The following is a 13,966-nucleotide window of genomic DNA, read 5'->3' on the forward strand; positions in this document are numbered from 1 at the left end:
AGGTTGAAAATCGTAGCCAATAATTTCATGCCGTACAGCGTAGCAAGAAAGCATAAAGAGTATGCTTGACGAGCTGCGGCCTGGTGGCTGAACTTACACCTCGCATTCGCGCTTTCGGAGCGGATTGGGTAAAGTCGCGATGCAGATCTTTGAGGTCGCCCATCAGGGACTTTGCCAAGCAACGTGTGAATCACTCGTCTGCCATGTGCCTGCTTGATGTGGATGTGCCGCTCTGTCCTCGCATGTCTTCGGTAAGAATCACACATGCAACCGGGGTTTTGAAGCTCTCTGCTGCGCTATTGCGCCTCCTCTCGCCAGCTCTTAGTTGACTCCTCGCGGCACATTTCTGCCCGTGGCCCGCCTCGTTGCTTATGGAACCCATATCCTGAGAAGGAAAGATGTGTTTTCTGGGGGTTGGCTCTGACGCGCAGCACAAGCTGGACGATTCTGAGGTGCGCGGCGAACGTAGATGTGGCTTGTACATGAGACCTGCTATCCCCAAGATAATGGGAGCTTAGCGGAACCTGCCACTCAAAGCCATTCTTTCTCCAACGAGCAAGTGCAGCCAGTTGTGAACAGCTTGATCAAGGCAGACCATGGCTGCTTCTCGACGGCTGTATTCGAGGAGCAAGTACTTGCGCTTCAGCGACTCGACCATGAGTAAGGAAAAAGGAAGACTTACTTAAGATCTTACGTTCCACGAGGCAGACTGCCAGCCATCAGGCCTGAAGAAGTAGAAGAAAGCTAAAATGAAGCAGTGTACAAAAATCGACGAAGAGGATCCGTGTGTATCATATGCTATGCACTGCGCTCAAAGTCCCCGCCAACGCCCCACGCCACGCTAAGTTTCAAAAAGTCCATCGTCTCTCAAGAAGTAAACTCATTCAAACCCGTCGGACCTCTGCTTCTCCCTCCTTTCAAGGACGGGGCTTAACGGCGGAGGAGGCAGGTCACCCATACCAGGCGGGTTCAGCTGCCCGGGTTCGCTGCGTTCGTACACAGTGGGCACTGCACCAAGAGGATCAAAAGATGCAACGACTGGCGGAGGCGCCCCTGTACTTATACTCCTTCTATGCGCATGAGCATGTCCGAGCGTGCCCATTGGTGGCCCACTTGTGCTTAAACTCTTCCTGTGACCGTGTCCGGCGGCAGCAGAGGCCGGCTGCTGAACGAGCTGTTCGCTTTCTTCCTGCATAGGCTCGGCATCATCGACCAGGTCATCCTCATCCAGATGGTGCACTCCCCCACGATTCGCAGAGACAGCTTCCTGAAGCGACAGCAAAAATGCAGTCATGTTGTCAAAGCCCATCGAGCTTTCTTTGTGGTCCAGACCATACAAGCGGAGGGACTCTGTAAGACATCGATCAGCTTGGGATGCCTTCTCCAGCCGAAGCCAGGCATCTGCCGCAAGTGTATTCCAGAAAGCTGATTTGCGGCGCCGATCAATACCCAGTAGGCCGCCAACGGCTCTGCGATCATTCAAACATGCTGCGATTCGTTCGGTCAGCAGAGCATGGCCGATGGTCCCTACAAGACGATCGTCCAGAATGCGGTTCGCCCAGCGAGCTGCATCATCCAACGCGTTGCCACTTCGCATCTTCAAAAGTTCCATTCCAAGAACAAGTGTTCGAAGGGCATTGTAGGGTGCTCCGACTCGTGTCACATACGAATAATACGCCGTCTCCAAATACTGGTCGATGCCTTCTATGCGGATTTTGTGATGCACACTTGTGGCCAAAAGCAAACTCACTGCGGCCATTTCGTTGACGCCAGCGTAATGTCGCCACGCTTTGTCATTCTTGAAGTCCTGGCAAAGAATTTCGTACGTGGAATGCGCAAGCTTGAAGTCACGCAGCATAATTGAGTGGTCTGCGAGCTTCCGCATCACAGCCTCCGGAGCCTCGGGTCGATAGAATCCCTGCAAGCTGTCATAATTGCTGCTCGCACCTCCGAGCAAAGGCGTCGAGGAATTGCGACCTCCGCCGAAAGCGGTGAACCTTTTTGACATGGACATGAATCTGCCACTGATGCCGCGTCTGCGAGAAGCCACTTGATCGTTCCAGGTGGCTGATGCTCGTTCCATCGATGGAATAATAGATTGTGTTACCATCTCACGAACAAATGCCCGTAGTGCAGTTGCATCAGACTCGAAGATATAAGGCGTTGGGTCCTCCTCATCCTCACTCGTTTCTCGTCGCACAATCTCTGCAAGCTCTTCTCCAGCCGCCGTCCACTCGACGGGTGGAAGCCGGACACTGTCATCGTCCGAAGGTACACACTGCGTACTACGCAGTCGCAGAAGATGGCAGTGTAGGCCAAAATGCCTCTTCATCTGATCATACAATGCCATGGATTTCGTAATGTCGTCGTAGTCCTCGTCATGTATCAAGACATAGTATCGTAAAAACTCATTATGAACCCACTGTGGCAGCCGGTGCTCGCCACTATTCGAAGAATCATACAAGTTCCGCAACTCCTCAATGGGCGATGGTGATCGCGATGATATGGCAATCACCGACGCAACTGGATGCGAAAAGGTCTCAGAAGGTACCATTGGTAAGCCGGAAAGCAGGCGACGCAAATACAATGTGTAGAACGGGGATGTCGCGTGCGCATCAGGCACCGCTGCCGTATCTTTGAGTGTCATATAGCTGGCCTCGATCGGACCCGAATTCTCCTCGTAGAAGGTCAGATGCCGCTCTACCAGTTCCTCTATCTGGCCCACATCTCCTCCGGTCCGCAATCGGGCAGGCTTGTACTCAAGCAGCGATACACCTCGTTTATGACCTTGTGGTTTAGTCGCAGATTCGGTGCTCTTACGCTCAGGATTCCGCGGGTTCTCCAGTCCATCTCTGACGCCGACGAAGCGCACGGAGAAGTCGTCATGAAGCTTGCTGATGCCCGTACTGTCTCGGATTGTGACTTTTCCTTGTATCTGCTCGCCAAAAGGCCGCAGGAGATCAAGAAGTCCACCAGCGATGCCTTTATGCCTTACAAGCTCGTCGGTATCTTGCGAGGCCAGTACGGACACATGCGGCGCAAAAGCTCGCAGAATCAGATCGCGAACATCGTTGCTGACGATCTGACCTGACGGCGCTGGCGATGGCGATCGCACTGTCGACCCGGTAGGCGAAAATACGGAACCATTCACTCTCTCTGTCACCGGTGTCGATCTGCCGGACTGGCTCGGCGAGCCTGTAGGCAGCGCGGTGGTCGAGGTGAAGAGGTTGGATAGCGAGGCATTGGAACGGCGATAGGGCAGCGATGAAATGGACGACAGCGGCGACTTGCCAAAACGTCTCTTGTGGACAGCGATGGGTGACTGCGATTGCTGCTCGGAATCCGACTCCTGCGGCGATTGCAGTCCCTCATCCGCCGTCGGTGGCATCAGCGAGGTCGGCGAGGGCGAACGGTGAACAGCGTCGACGGCGGGGAAGCGCGGGCATGAGCGGTGGTGGCGGCGTTATGTGTCGGAGGAGGAGAGGGCGGGCATGTCCAGGGCGGCAGAAAGGTGTCGCGAAGGTGTCTCGGCCACGTCGTGAGCGCTGTCACGGAGTACGAATGATGTCGCTTCCGCAGGCAGGTCTTGGCACTTCTGGAAGAAGTCTACAGCAATCTATCTGATGCACTTTCACGATCCCGTCCACTACACAACACAATCCAATACCAAGAGGAACACGATCTGGTACTGTCATTGTTGCTGGTGACTCTATTGTGAAGCTCCGCCATCTCAATTCACCGGTGAATGCACTCCGCCACGCGAAGACTGACTCACTTGGCTCTTTCACCTCAAAAGTACCAACCTTTCCGCATCTGCAGTGCTGCCACCCAAGTTCAATGCCAGATCCGGCGGTGCATGTCTCCGGCTCGACTGTACGCAACATCATCTGAAGGTAGCAAGCGGAGACGACTCGATAGCAACAGTCCTGGGCCCGCCAAGCGCAGACATCAATCAACCATGTCGCCCCTCGTGGTGGAAGAGGTGGACGATCAGGCGTCGGATTCCATCTCTGGAGGAATTCCTTGGGAGCCCGTCGAGACCACCCTCAAAACTCTCTTGCTCGACGTGGCCAAGTACATTGATGAAAATCCGGCGTCTTCAGACGGCCCGGATGCCACAAGTCATGTAGTGGTTCCAGACGAATTGGTGAAGCAACCCATCATCCTCCGCTTCACCGGCGGCTGGGTCCGAGACAAGCTCCTTGGTAAGAAGAGCCACGATATCGATGTTGCCATCAACAAGATGACAGGCTACCAATTCGGATTGCGCCTGAAAGAGTATCTCGAAATTCCGGGGAACCTCGAGAAGTATGGTCTGGAGTCCATTGCTTCCGACGACAAGCAGAATCAAAAAGCAGGCAAAAGCGACAGGTCCAAAGCAGTGGGCGGTTTGCACAAGATCGAAGCCAATCCCGAAAAATCTAAGCACTTGGAAACTACCACGATGCAAATCCTCGGCTTGGACATTGATCTCGTCAATCTGAGGAAAGAGATTTATACAGATGAGGAAGGACGCATCCCACAGATTGAATTCGGCACGCCGGAAGAAGATGCAGAGCGTCGTGATGCTACTGTGAATGCCATGTTCTACAACCTGAATGAGGACAAGGTCGAGGACTTCACTGGGCGAGGACACGACGACATGAAAGCCAAGATCATCAGAACGCCACTGCAGCCATATCAGACATTCAAAGACGATCCTTTGCGCGTTCTCCGCTTGATTCGCTTTGCCAGCCGACTTGGTTATACGATTGAGTCGACTGCCTTGGAAGCGATGAGGAATCCAGAAATCAAAGACGCTCTTCGACAAAAGATCAGCAGGGAACGCGTCGGAACAGAAGTTGAAAAAGCTTTGCAAGGCCCAGATCCGCACGAAGCCCTTCGTCTGATATTCTCACTCAATCTGTACGAGACAATCTACTCTGATCCAGCCAAGGCTGAGATCGAACATGACACACCTGATGTTGAAGGGTGGGACGTCCTTATCGACACTTTGCGAGACATGATCAGTAATGGCAATGTGGTCCAAGAAGAGCTTATGAGAGATCACGAGGAGGAAGTGCTAGCGTGGCAGCTTTCTGCGATAGTGCCATACCGCAATGCTCCATTCCCAGAACCTTTACAGCCCGGGAAAAAGGCGCCGCCTCCAATACCAGTGCAGGTGGCGAGGGAGGGTATCAAGGCACCGAACAAGATCTGTGAAGTGATCAATGCAGCGGTTCGGAACCAGTTGGAGATCTCCGACGTGGTTGACATGCTGTACCAGAAGAAACGTAGACCAGACAAGCTCATCGAGGGAGACGATCCGGCCGCAAGAGATGTGCTCGGTATGGCGATTCGACGATGGGGGCCTAGTTGGAGAAGCCAGGTCATGTACTCGCTGCTAGTCGAAGTGGCCAACACACAAGATCAGGTCGAAGGTGAGCAAGGCTTCGCCTTTCTTTTCACTTTCTTCAACACTGACGCTTAACAGCAATCGAGCGACGATACACTACCTTTGTCGAACACCTGCGTCAACTGGAGTTGACTGATGTCTGCGCTTTCAAGCCGCTCATGGATGGCAAAGAGCTCGCCAAGGCGATTGGTATCAAGCCAGGACCTTGGATGAAGGATGCCCTCGACGTAGTGATGGCATGGCAGCTACGAAACCCAGGCACTGCGGACACAGCAAAAGCCATTGAAGAGGTGAAGAACCACCAAACAAATGGTGAGCTTACTTCTGATCTTGTACAACACTTCTTGAAGCTTACCATTCGCCCGCTTTTCATCAAGGCCACCCCAGCGACGGTCACTGAGCAAGGCCGTAAAGTCACTACTGAACGACTACCGGAGAAGCTCACGATGAGTTCGATGGACGACAGCGTTAAGAAGCCCTGGAAAACTGCCAAGGACTCGTACTCCCTCGATGTGTTGGCCTGGGTCATGCGTAGCTTAGACGAGAAGCTCGTAGCCCAAGTCTGGCCTCTGATTATTCCACCTCTCTTGACATTTGGCGACGACTGGGAAGCGGGATACAAGCGCATCGGCGCCGACTTCATCGATACCCTCCTCAAAGCCACACCTTCCGCCCTTCTGGAACGCACAGGACTTGGAGAAGTCTTCGAACAAGCCCTTGTGCCATGTCTGACCTATCTACCAACCATCACTGAGGAAGAAGAATCTATTCCACTCCTGTCTTCCGTCTACCCAGCCCTCCTCACTCTGGCACGAAAACGCTTCCCCGGTGAAGAGCCTCCACCACTTGCCACCACTCCTCTCACTCCGAAAGCTCGACAAAAAGTGCAAATGCTGGATACCATCATACGCAAAGGTATCATCTACGGCTACTCTCATTGCGGAACTTCAAATCCCAAAATCACGACTGTGCTGTTCTCCAACCTGGCAATCTACTTGCAAGAGCTTGGTATCGACTCTGTAAAACACCTCAAGTTCCTCATCCCAACCCTAAGCGAAGCCTTGTCTTCTCCGACTGGTACGGCTACGATTCCGATGTTGCTCAGTGCGACGGATGCTTCGCAAGCAGTAATCAGAAATGCCTGGCCCAGAATGCCAGGGTATCGTGGAGAAGTTCTGAAAGGACTGGCTTTGTGCTGGGTCAAGGTGAAAGACACCGAAGAGGAAGATGCAGAGCAGTTGAGAGCGAAATTGATAGAGACAGTGAAACTGCTTGAAGCGGCAGTAGCGAGGGAATGTGATTTCGAGGCAGAGAAACGACTTCTCATCAACGCAGATGCGAGGCTGGAAAGCTTGCTCGCTTGAAAGATCAGAGAATCGCAAAGAACAATAAACTCTTCATTCGTGTACCTGACTGACAGCTATCACAACTCTCAACAGAAAGCACTCGCATTACATTCAGTTCAATTTCTCCACGACAAACCACTTCCATCACCTCTACCTCTACCCTGCATCGACCACAGCCTTCCTCGCCCTGACTACAAACTACTACGCCACCGGATCACGCGCATTTCCCTCACACCACATCACAGGCCCATACCTAAAAACATACGAACACGGACCCGTCTGCGGATTATTGTTTCCGCCACCACCGCCTGGCGTAGGAGCCACAGGCGTTCCAGTCGGTGCTCGCGTAACTCTCAGCGTCGTAGCAGGTAAAGTGGTCGTCACAGCGTCTCCTGTCACGGTACTCGTAGGGCCTGTGGCGGTCGCTGTGACAGTTTGGAAAGTCGTAGCGATTTGAGTTGCGGTTCCGCCGTTCTGAGTGCTGATTGCTGTGGTGGGTTGGGTGGAAATTGCGGTTGTGGTTTGGATGAGGGTTGTGGCGAGGGTGGATTGGGAGGTTGTGGTGAAGGTTGATGTTAGGACTGTTAGGGAGGTGGAGTTTAGGGTTCGGCCTGGAGGAAAGAAGTATTGTCAGTAAGTGAGGCTTGTCTCTTCTTCTCTGCCTGGGAAAGGGTCACGAACCTGCGATTGTGCTGACGGCGGTTGTCGTTGCGGTGAAAGCGGTCGTGTAGGTTACATCTTGGGTGCTGACGATGATGGTTGTTGATGGGTAGCTGGAGACTGCGGTCGTTACTTGAGTTGTAGCGGTGGTGACTGTGACGGTCGATGTTGGAGCAGTCAGAGTTGCTGCATTTTGTCGCTTCTGGTGCCTTTCGGCACGGCCGGCGATCTTTATCAGTGTCGTCTGCGTTTGCGTGTCAGTTGATTCTTCGTCGCGCTGAGATATCACTTACCGGAGAGGGGCCAACGATGTCGTCGAAAAGTTGCTGGTTCAGATGTTAGCCTAAGTAGTAGGTGGCCAATTGAGGTTGACTGTCTGTTGCATTGGGAGAGGTCTCCGAGTTCGTGGCACTTACAGCAAGACCTGCATCTTGAACAGCTGGAGCCTCCGCGTCGACAGCATCTGCTTGCTCCACCGCGGCGCCTTCAGCGCTTCGGTCAACAAGTTCCCCGGCTTCTGCCAGGCTCCGTCGCTCGTCGGCATTGACATTGTTGAGTTGAGATTGCTCGCTGGGCAGTTCCGCTGCGTGGGCGATAGTGACTAGACAGCAGATGGCCGCTGAGAGAAGACGTTTGCCGTACATGACTGGAACTGCTGCGACGGCGCCGTTGCACAGTGCTAGCTGCGAGGAAAACTTTCACGGGAGGGGCGGTCTATGGGATGTGACAAGGGCGCGCCATATCATGATTAGCTGCGGCAGCGAGCACTACATACCAAAGCTCGTTGGTTGCCATGCGGATGACTCGGGGCGATGCGCGGTTCTCGGCCTAACCGAAGTACTGGGTGAGGAATGTTATCGATGGGGAAAGAGTGCCATTAGATCTCGCCTGTACTATCCATACATCTCACAGGAAGCCCTCGATCTGCAATTTGAAAATCAGTGATTACATTCCTCACTACCGCGCACTGTGTAGGAATGCAACCTAATATTGGAGAGCATAGGCTCTGTCAGGCGGTTGCCCGCCATCTATGAGCACTCGTCGCGCTTCGATGGCGCTGAAGTCTTCAGATTCGCAGAGGTTCACTGACGCGGTCCTGTGGTCTCCGATGGGCTGCTGCCAGCCATCTCTGAACTACCATAACACATGGTGGCACCGTAGTCTCGAGACTCGCAGAGATTCGATCAGCACGTGTCATCATTTCCCCCAGCACAGACGACACAGTGCTCGAAGGCCAAAGACCAAGCCTGCACCGGCAGACTCAGACACTGCTTCTCCTGGGGATCGGTGTAATCTACATATAGCACCACGTTAGCAATCCCTCATACTCCTCAAAGCCAAGCGAAAAGAGAACTCACGTCTCGGAATCTCATCTTCACAATCCGGACCTCGAAAGAGACGAATTGTGCAGCCTCTAATCATCTGCCATCCCGTCCTCGGGACACGCGGATACTCAAAGGCCATACTGTTGAATGGCCACTCGAAGCTGTGACACCCGCGCCGTCTAAACCCTCTGATTTTGAAGTGATTTTGTTCCATCTGTGTGGTGCAGTTCCCGTCAGTGTAGCGCACGAGAGCCAGTTTCTCGCCTTGCTTGGAGCGTCCATGAGAATCCCAGGGGTCGATGACGGGCTCCCAGGCGTGAGAAAGGCTCAGCAGGGTGCTGAGAGCAGAGAGGATGAGAAGTGAGAATCGCATGCTGGCCAGTCTCTGCTTGTGAGACTTGTGTGGGATGAGAGTAGTCGTTATGTCTGTGACCGTGGTGTGTGATGTATTCGAGGAGCGATATGCTGTCCGAGAAATGATTGTTGTGCCATCTATCTCGTACGAAGAAAGTCGTTCATTTTTCAGGTTGTGCGCCAGGTGGCATCTTCCCTCGCTGCGAATCGGGCATTTATGCTTATTGTACTTACCAAAGAATGCAGCGGACATCTATACCGCTGGTCCACTGCGGCCTCCTACCACACAAGTCGTTCAGGTCGTACTGCACTCGCCTTTCGACCCTCGAGAAGTGTTCATAGCCACCGAGAGAATCGTGGAATATGGTCGTTTCTGCTCAACTGCGGCGCTGGCCGGCATCCTCGGACGTGAGGAGGATGGAAGAGCGCGGACTGGCGACGTCGAGCAGGCCGAGTAGCAGTATTGCAGGATCACGATGGCGTTGTCGTGTATACGAGCATGTTGCAGGCCTGCTCCTTCTCTCCGCTTGCACTGTCGTCTTGCTAGGGATATGGCTATCCGGTTCTTGCCGCTTTCCTCCCAACATCTTCGTTCCAGATTTGCAAACTTGACCCCAGACCATCTACAATGCACCGATCTAGATGCCGACATCCTCCGTCGATGAATACGCCTGTACAGCCACCTCAACCAGCGTATAAGGATATTCCCTTTCCGGATCTTGGTGCCAGCGGCAAGTGCCTGAAAGATCAGCCCACTGCAACAACCTCACTCGATGCGTACACGAGGTAGTCAACAAACGACCAGTAAGCGGATCACGCGCACGAGTCCTGCATCTCGCGTGTGCAGCTGGTGGCAGTGCGCGCCAAGATGAAAGTCTCCGCCAGCCGAGGCCATCCGTTGGTATGCGTGTTCGGGGGTTCCAGATTGGGCAAGATACACGCTTCTGTGACTTTGCGGCCAAGGCGATGGTGTCCTACAGACGACCAGACCGCGTCTCTCGTCTCGTAGCTGGAGTGCGAGTGCTGAGTCGACGGCTACCACTGGAGAACTCGTTCGACATGGAGCCCCTAACTGATGCGTTTTGCGTCATGTTCCATCTCGTTTGAGCTCGTACCCGTTGAAACACGCGACTCGTGCAACGTGGTCGCCACACCCTCAAGGCGACATCTTGACCAAATTGGCTCCCGCTCGCTGAGAGACATGGCACAGAGCAGTATTTCATGCTTGTCTTAGAGAAGACCATGTGCCCGCGGCGAGGCTTCTGGTACAGGAGATTGTACACATCTCGCCTGCACGACCTGTCCAATCACCCGGGAGACAACAAAGTAGTTCCAAGAACCATGAAGCCTTGGCCCAGGTCCGAAAATGTGATGCAGGACCTCAGTCCGCCAGAAAGGCGCGCTGATTGGCTCGTTTTGTGGCGAGCTCGCAACTGGATTTCCCCAGATCAACAGCAGAGTTTGGTCTCCGCTGCTTGGCTGCATGGCCGACTTTCACCTGCGAGCCGATCTGGGGAAAAGATGGCCATGAACGCTACCGAGGAGCTTGGCGAATGGCAAGTTCGCTATACACAATGCTCCTCGTGGTCGTCGTACCAATCTCGTCCTTCACGGCCACAGGAGATTACCCTGTCCTCTCTTCATCAGTACAGAACACCAGCCGCCATCATGGATCATGAGAAGCATGACGTGGAGAAGCTTGAGGTGGTTGAGGCCAACAGCGACACCTTGAGCAATGGGGATGAGGAGCGGGAGAACAAGGTACGAATTGCGAAGTGCACGCATTCTCACGGCACTGACCGGACGCACTCAGGTCACATTTAGCTTCTTCATGACCATGTTGGGGATGGCAATGGCCTTTATTGTCGCAGAAGTCACTCCGCTGTTCTTCGTCACCTGCTTCACCGTCATCGCATTCGACCTAGGAGCCATCGAGAAAGTCATCTGGGTCTTGGTCGCGCCATACATTGCCACCGGAGCCGTTGCACCCTTCGTTGGATCTCTCTCCGATCTCATGGGCCGCAAGGGTCTCATCCAGTTCTCGCTGGTTCTGGTCATCGTGGCATTCATCTTGCAGGGTGCCGCCCCCAACTTTGCCTGTTTCCTCGTGGGCGGAACAATGGCAGGCGCTGCAATCGGTATCCAGCTCCTCTCCGTTATTGCCGCAGCCTCTGAGCTGGTTTCTGTTTCCAAGCGTGGTGCTACAATTGGATACATCGTGATGGGCTTCATTCCATTCGCACCTGCCTCGCTCTACGGACAGCTCATCGCAGAGCATGACTGGAGATACATCTTCGCACTTCTCGCTGCCTGGTCATTCATCTCATTCGTGGTTCTCCAAATCTGGTACCACCCTCCACCACGACCAGCTACCCTTGGCGCAACCAAGAAAGAGTTGCTCATGCGTATCGATTACGGCGGAAGCGCGCTGTCTATTCTTGCCGTGGTCCTCTTCCTCATTGGTATCAACTGGGGAGGAGCGGACTATCCTTGGAGATCGGCCCAAGTTATTGGCATGCTCGTTGCCGGTATTGTCACCTTCATCATCTTCATCCTTTACGAGATCTATGTGACGAAGTACCCCATGTTTCCCGGAAGACTCATTCAGAGCAAGAGACACTTCATCTCCATCTCCGTGCTCTGCTTCACATCTGGATTCAATTATATCCCGTAAGCACAACCACCCTGCCATCGTTGCTTCACTTGCACACGAACTTACACTTTGCAGTTTGACTGTCTTCTGGACCATCATGACCTACACCGTTTACGGCGCATCCTTCCAACAAGCTGGTATCTGGCTCCTTCCGCTTGGCTTTTGTATTGCTGGAGGTGCCATCGTCTCCGCGATCGCGATCACGGTTTTCAAGAAGCAGATCGTATGGGTTCTGCTCGTCTTCTGCGTCATGCAAGTGGTCGGAATTTCATGCATGTCACTCTACGATCCAGCGAACATCAACACCGTCTGGGGCCCAATGATCATTGGCCTCATTGGTGTCGGCGCCGTTCTCTTGCCATCGCAGGTCGTCTTCTCCGTCATCTCCCCAGACGACCTCATCGGAACTTCGGTCGCGCTCTCCCTCGTGATCCGCATGATCGGACAAGTCATCGGAAAGTCGATGTTCTACAATCTTTTCCGACAAGAAGTCATGAAGAAGGCTCCAGCCATTATTGGTATCCCTGCCGTCCTCGCTGGCTTCATTGTCCCACCAGGCGAGCCTAATGCCGGCTTGCCCGATGTCGCAAGAATTACGAAGCTGGTTACGACGATGACTGCTGGCCCACTCGACCACTATCTGTCTCTGTTCCCACAAATTGACACTCCCGAGGAATTAGCTTCGATCGTTGCTGCTGGCCAGGAATTGTACTCGAAGTGCTTCCAGCTGTTGTTCTACGTCAGCATTCCGTTCGGAACTCTAGCCATCATCAGCTGCTTTGGTCTCTGGGGAATTGAGAAGTATATGACCAAGCGCGTGGCGGTTCACTTGCACTAGAGACTTGCAAGGTGCATATAGCATGATCATCATGAGAAATGAAAACGCCTTCATGAAGGCTATGAATTTTATGAACTTTACCTGTCTCTTAAGAGTGCTCTTACTGAGGTGTCTCGAACTTTGCAAAGCCTGCCGAATGCCCCAGGAGCGATGTAAACAGCTCGCGTTAGCCAAAGCTCATTTTGGTTTCTGCAGGGTGGCACAGAGAGGCTAAGACGTCCAGTGGAAGTGGCAAAACATATCGGCGACCCGATCGGTACTTGGGATGTTTGATCACTGCAGCCCACCCCACGGATTCCCCCAAATCTGGCCACTGAGCGAGTGCCAAAAGATCTCTAAATTAATGTGAAATCTAGCTTTCGAATGGCAGAGTCTCATATCAATTCCAGATAAACGAAATCATAAACTACCAGCCAACTGCTCTCTCAAAACCTTATGACTCCCATGTTTCTGCCGAGCTAGTTGTACAATATACGTCTCACCATAAGGATTCTTCGCACCATTGAGCATCGCCGCGGCTTTTTTCGCTTCACGAGCGTTTGCCAAATCAACGAAACAATAATGGCCTGTTGGGAAGCCGGGGCCTTGTCGATTGGGTGGTGGGGAAACGAGTTTGCTGACGGCTTGTAAATTGTAGTCTTTGAATAGGGTTTTCATTTCGAGTTCGAGGGTGTAGTATTGTGGGATTCGTGGAAGGCGGCCGACGAAGAGTCTGCGGCCTTCTTCGGCGGGAGTGGTCCAGTGGGTGTGAGCGTCGTTGCGGTGCCACCGATCGAAGACGTAGGGGGCTTGGTGGTCTTGGTTTGATGTTGGGGAGGAGGTGGGGGTTCGCCAGTTGTTTTGGGTTCTCCGGGTGTGGTTGTCTCTTTTGTCACTGGAAGCGAAGTTGTTGTTGTGTGGCGTTGCTGCTCTTCTTTTGGTATTAAAATTGATCTTGATCGGTCTTCCTCGGACATTCTCGCCTTGGAGGGTATCTAGCACATGATGAGCTGTTTCTTGGTCGTAGAAGTCTACGAAGCAGTAACTTGGATTTCGTCCAGTGAAGGGATCGATTGAGATGTCGATGTTTTTGCTGGGAACCAGTCAGATCTGCGGATCGAAAGAATTTAGTGAGGTTTGCTTACACCGTAACGTCATGCTTTTGGAACAGTGCTTCAATGTCCCTTTTCTGCGCAACGTACGGCAAATTGCCTACGTACAGCCTGGGCGTCTCTTCCATAATTTGTTCTTCCGTACGACTTTGACGACTCCGGCGACACTGTAATCGTAACGTAAATATGTCAGCAATCTTCACTTTCCTTTAGGTGGCAGCGGCGCTGAAATGAAGCTCTTTGTTCTGCTGGGAACACTGATGATCTGTTTGCGTATGGTACAGGAATGCCCACGTGATTAGCA

General features: G+C 53.1%; 5 protein-coding genes across 5 annotated transcripts; 2 read left to right on the top strand and 3 right to left on the bottom strand.

Moving 5' to 3' along the window:
* Positions 1-880: 880 nt before the first annotated feature.
* CKM354_000470600 (uncharacterized protein) lies at positions 881-3,388 on the bottom strand (the record flags this gene model as incomplete). The annotated part of the gene is made up of 1 exon (XM_044799953.1): positions 881-3,388. One exon carries the CDS (start codon positions 3,386-3,388, stop codon positions 881-883), a length of 2,508 nt encoding a protein of 835 aa, XP_044655888.1.
* Positions 3,389-3,745: 357 nt separating this feature from the next.
* Positions 3,746-6,759, top strand: CKM354_000470700 (uncharacterized protein; the record flags this gene model as incomplete). The annotated part of the gene is made up of 2 exons (XM_044799954.1): positions 3,746-5,420; positions 5,474-6,759. The coding sequence occupies 2 exons, from the start codon at positions 3,746-3,748 to the stop codon at positions 6,757-6,759; spliced, it is 2,961 nt and encodes a 986-aa protein (XP_044655889.1).
* A 183-nt stretch (positions 6,760-6,942) lies between these two features.
* On the bottom strand, positions 6,943-8,045 carry CKM354_000470800 (uncharacterized protein; the record flags this gene model as incomplete). The annotated part of the gene is made up of 4 exons (XM_044799955.1): positions 6,943-7,352; positions 7,423-7,645; positions 7,695-7,727; positions 7,818-8,045. 4 exons carry the CDS (start codon positions 8,043-8,045, stop codon positions 6,943-6,945), a joined length of 894 nt encoding a protein of 297 aa, XP_044655890.1.
* A 2,703-nt stretch (positions 8,046-10,748) lies between these two features.
* On the top strand, positions 10,749-12,571 carry CKM354_000470900 (uncharacterized protein; the record flags this gene model as incomplete). Its single annotated transcript, XM_044799956.1, has 3 exons — positions 10,749-10,841; positions 10,894-11,750; positions 11,809-12,571. 3 exons carry the CDS (start codon positions 10,749-10,751, stop codon positions 12,569-12,571), a joined length of 1,713 nt encoding a protein of 570 aa, XP_044655891.1.
* Positions 12,572-12,970: 399 nt separating this feature from the next.
* CKM354_000471000 (uncharacterized protein) lies at positions 12,971-13,790 on the bottom strand (the record flags this gene model as incomplete). Its single annotated transcript, XM_044799957.1, has 2 exons — positions 12,971-13,643; positions 13,696-13,790. 2 exons carry the CDS (start codon positions 13,788-13,790, stop codon positions 12,971-12,973), a joined length of 768 nt encoding a protein of 255 aa, XP_044655892.1.
* Positions 13,791-13,966: the final 176 nt, after the last annotated feature.

Source organism: Cercospora kikuchii (genome assembly GCF_019650295.1).
Source record: "Cercospora kikuchii DNA, contig_00003, whole genome shotgun sequence".
Lineage (NCBI taxonomy): Eukaryota > Fungi > Ascomycota > Dothideomycetes > Mycosphaerellales > Mycosphaerellaceae > Cercospora > Cercospora kikuchii.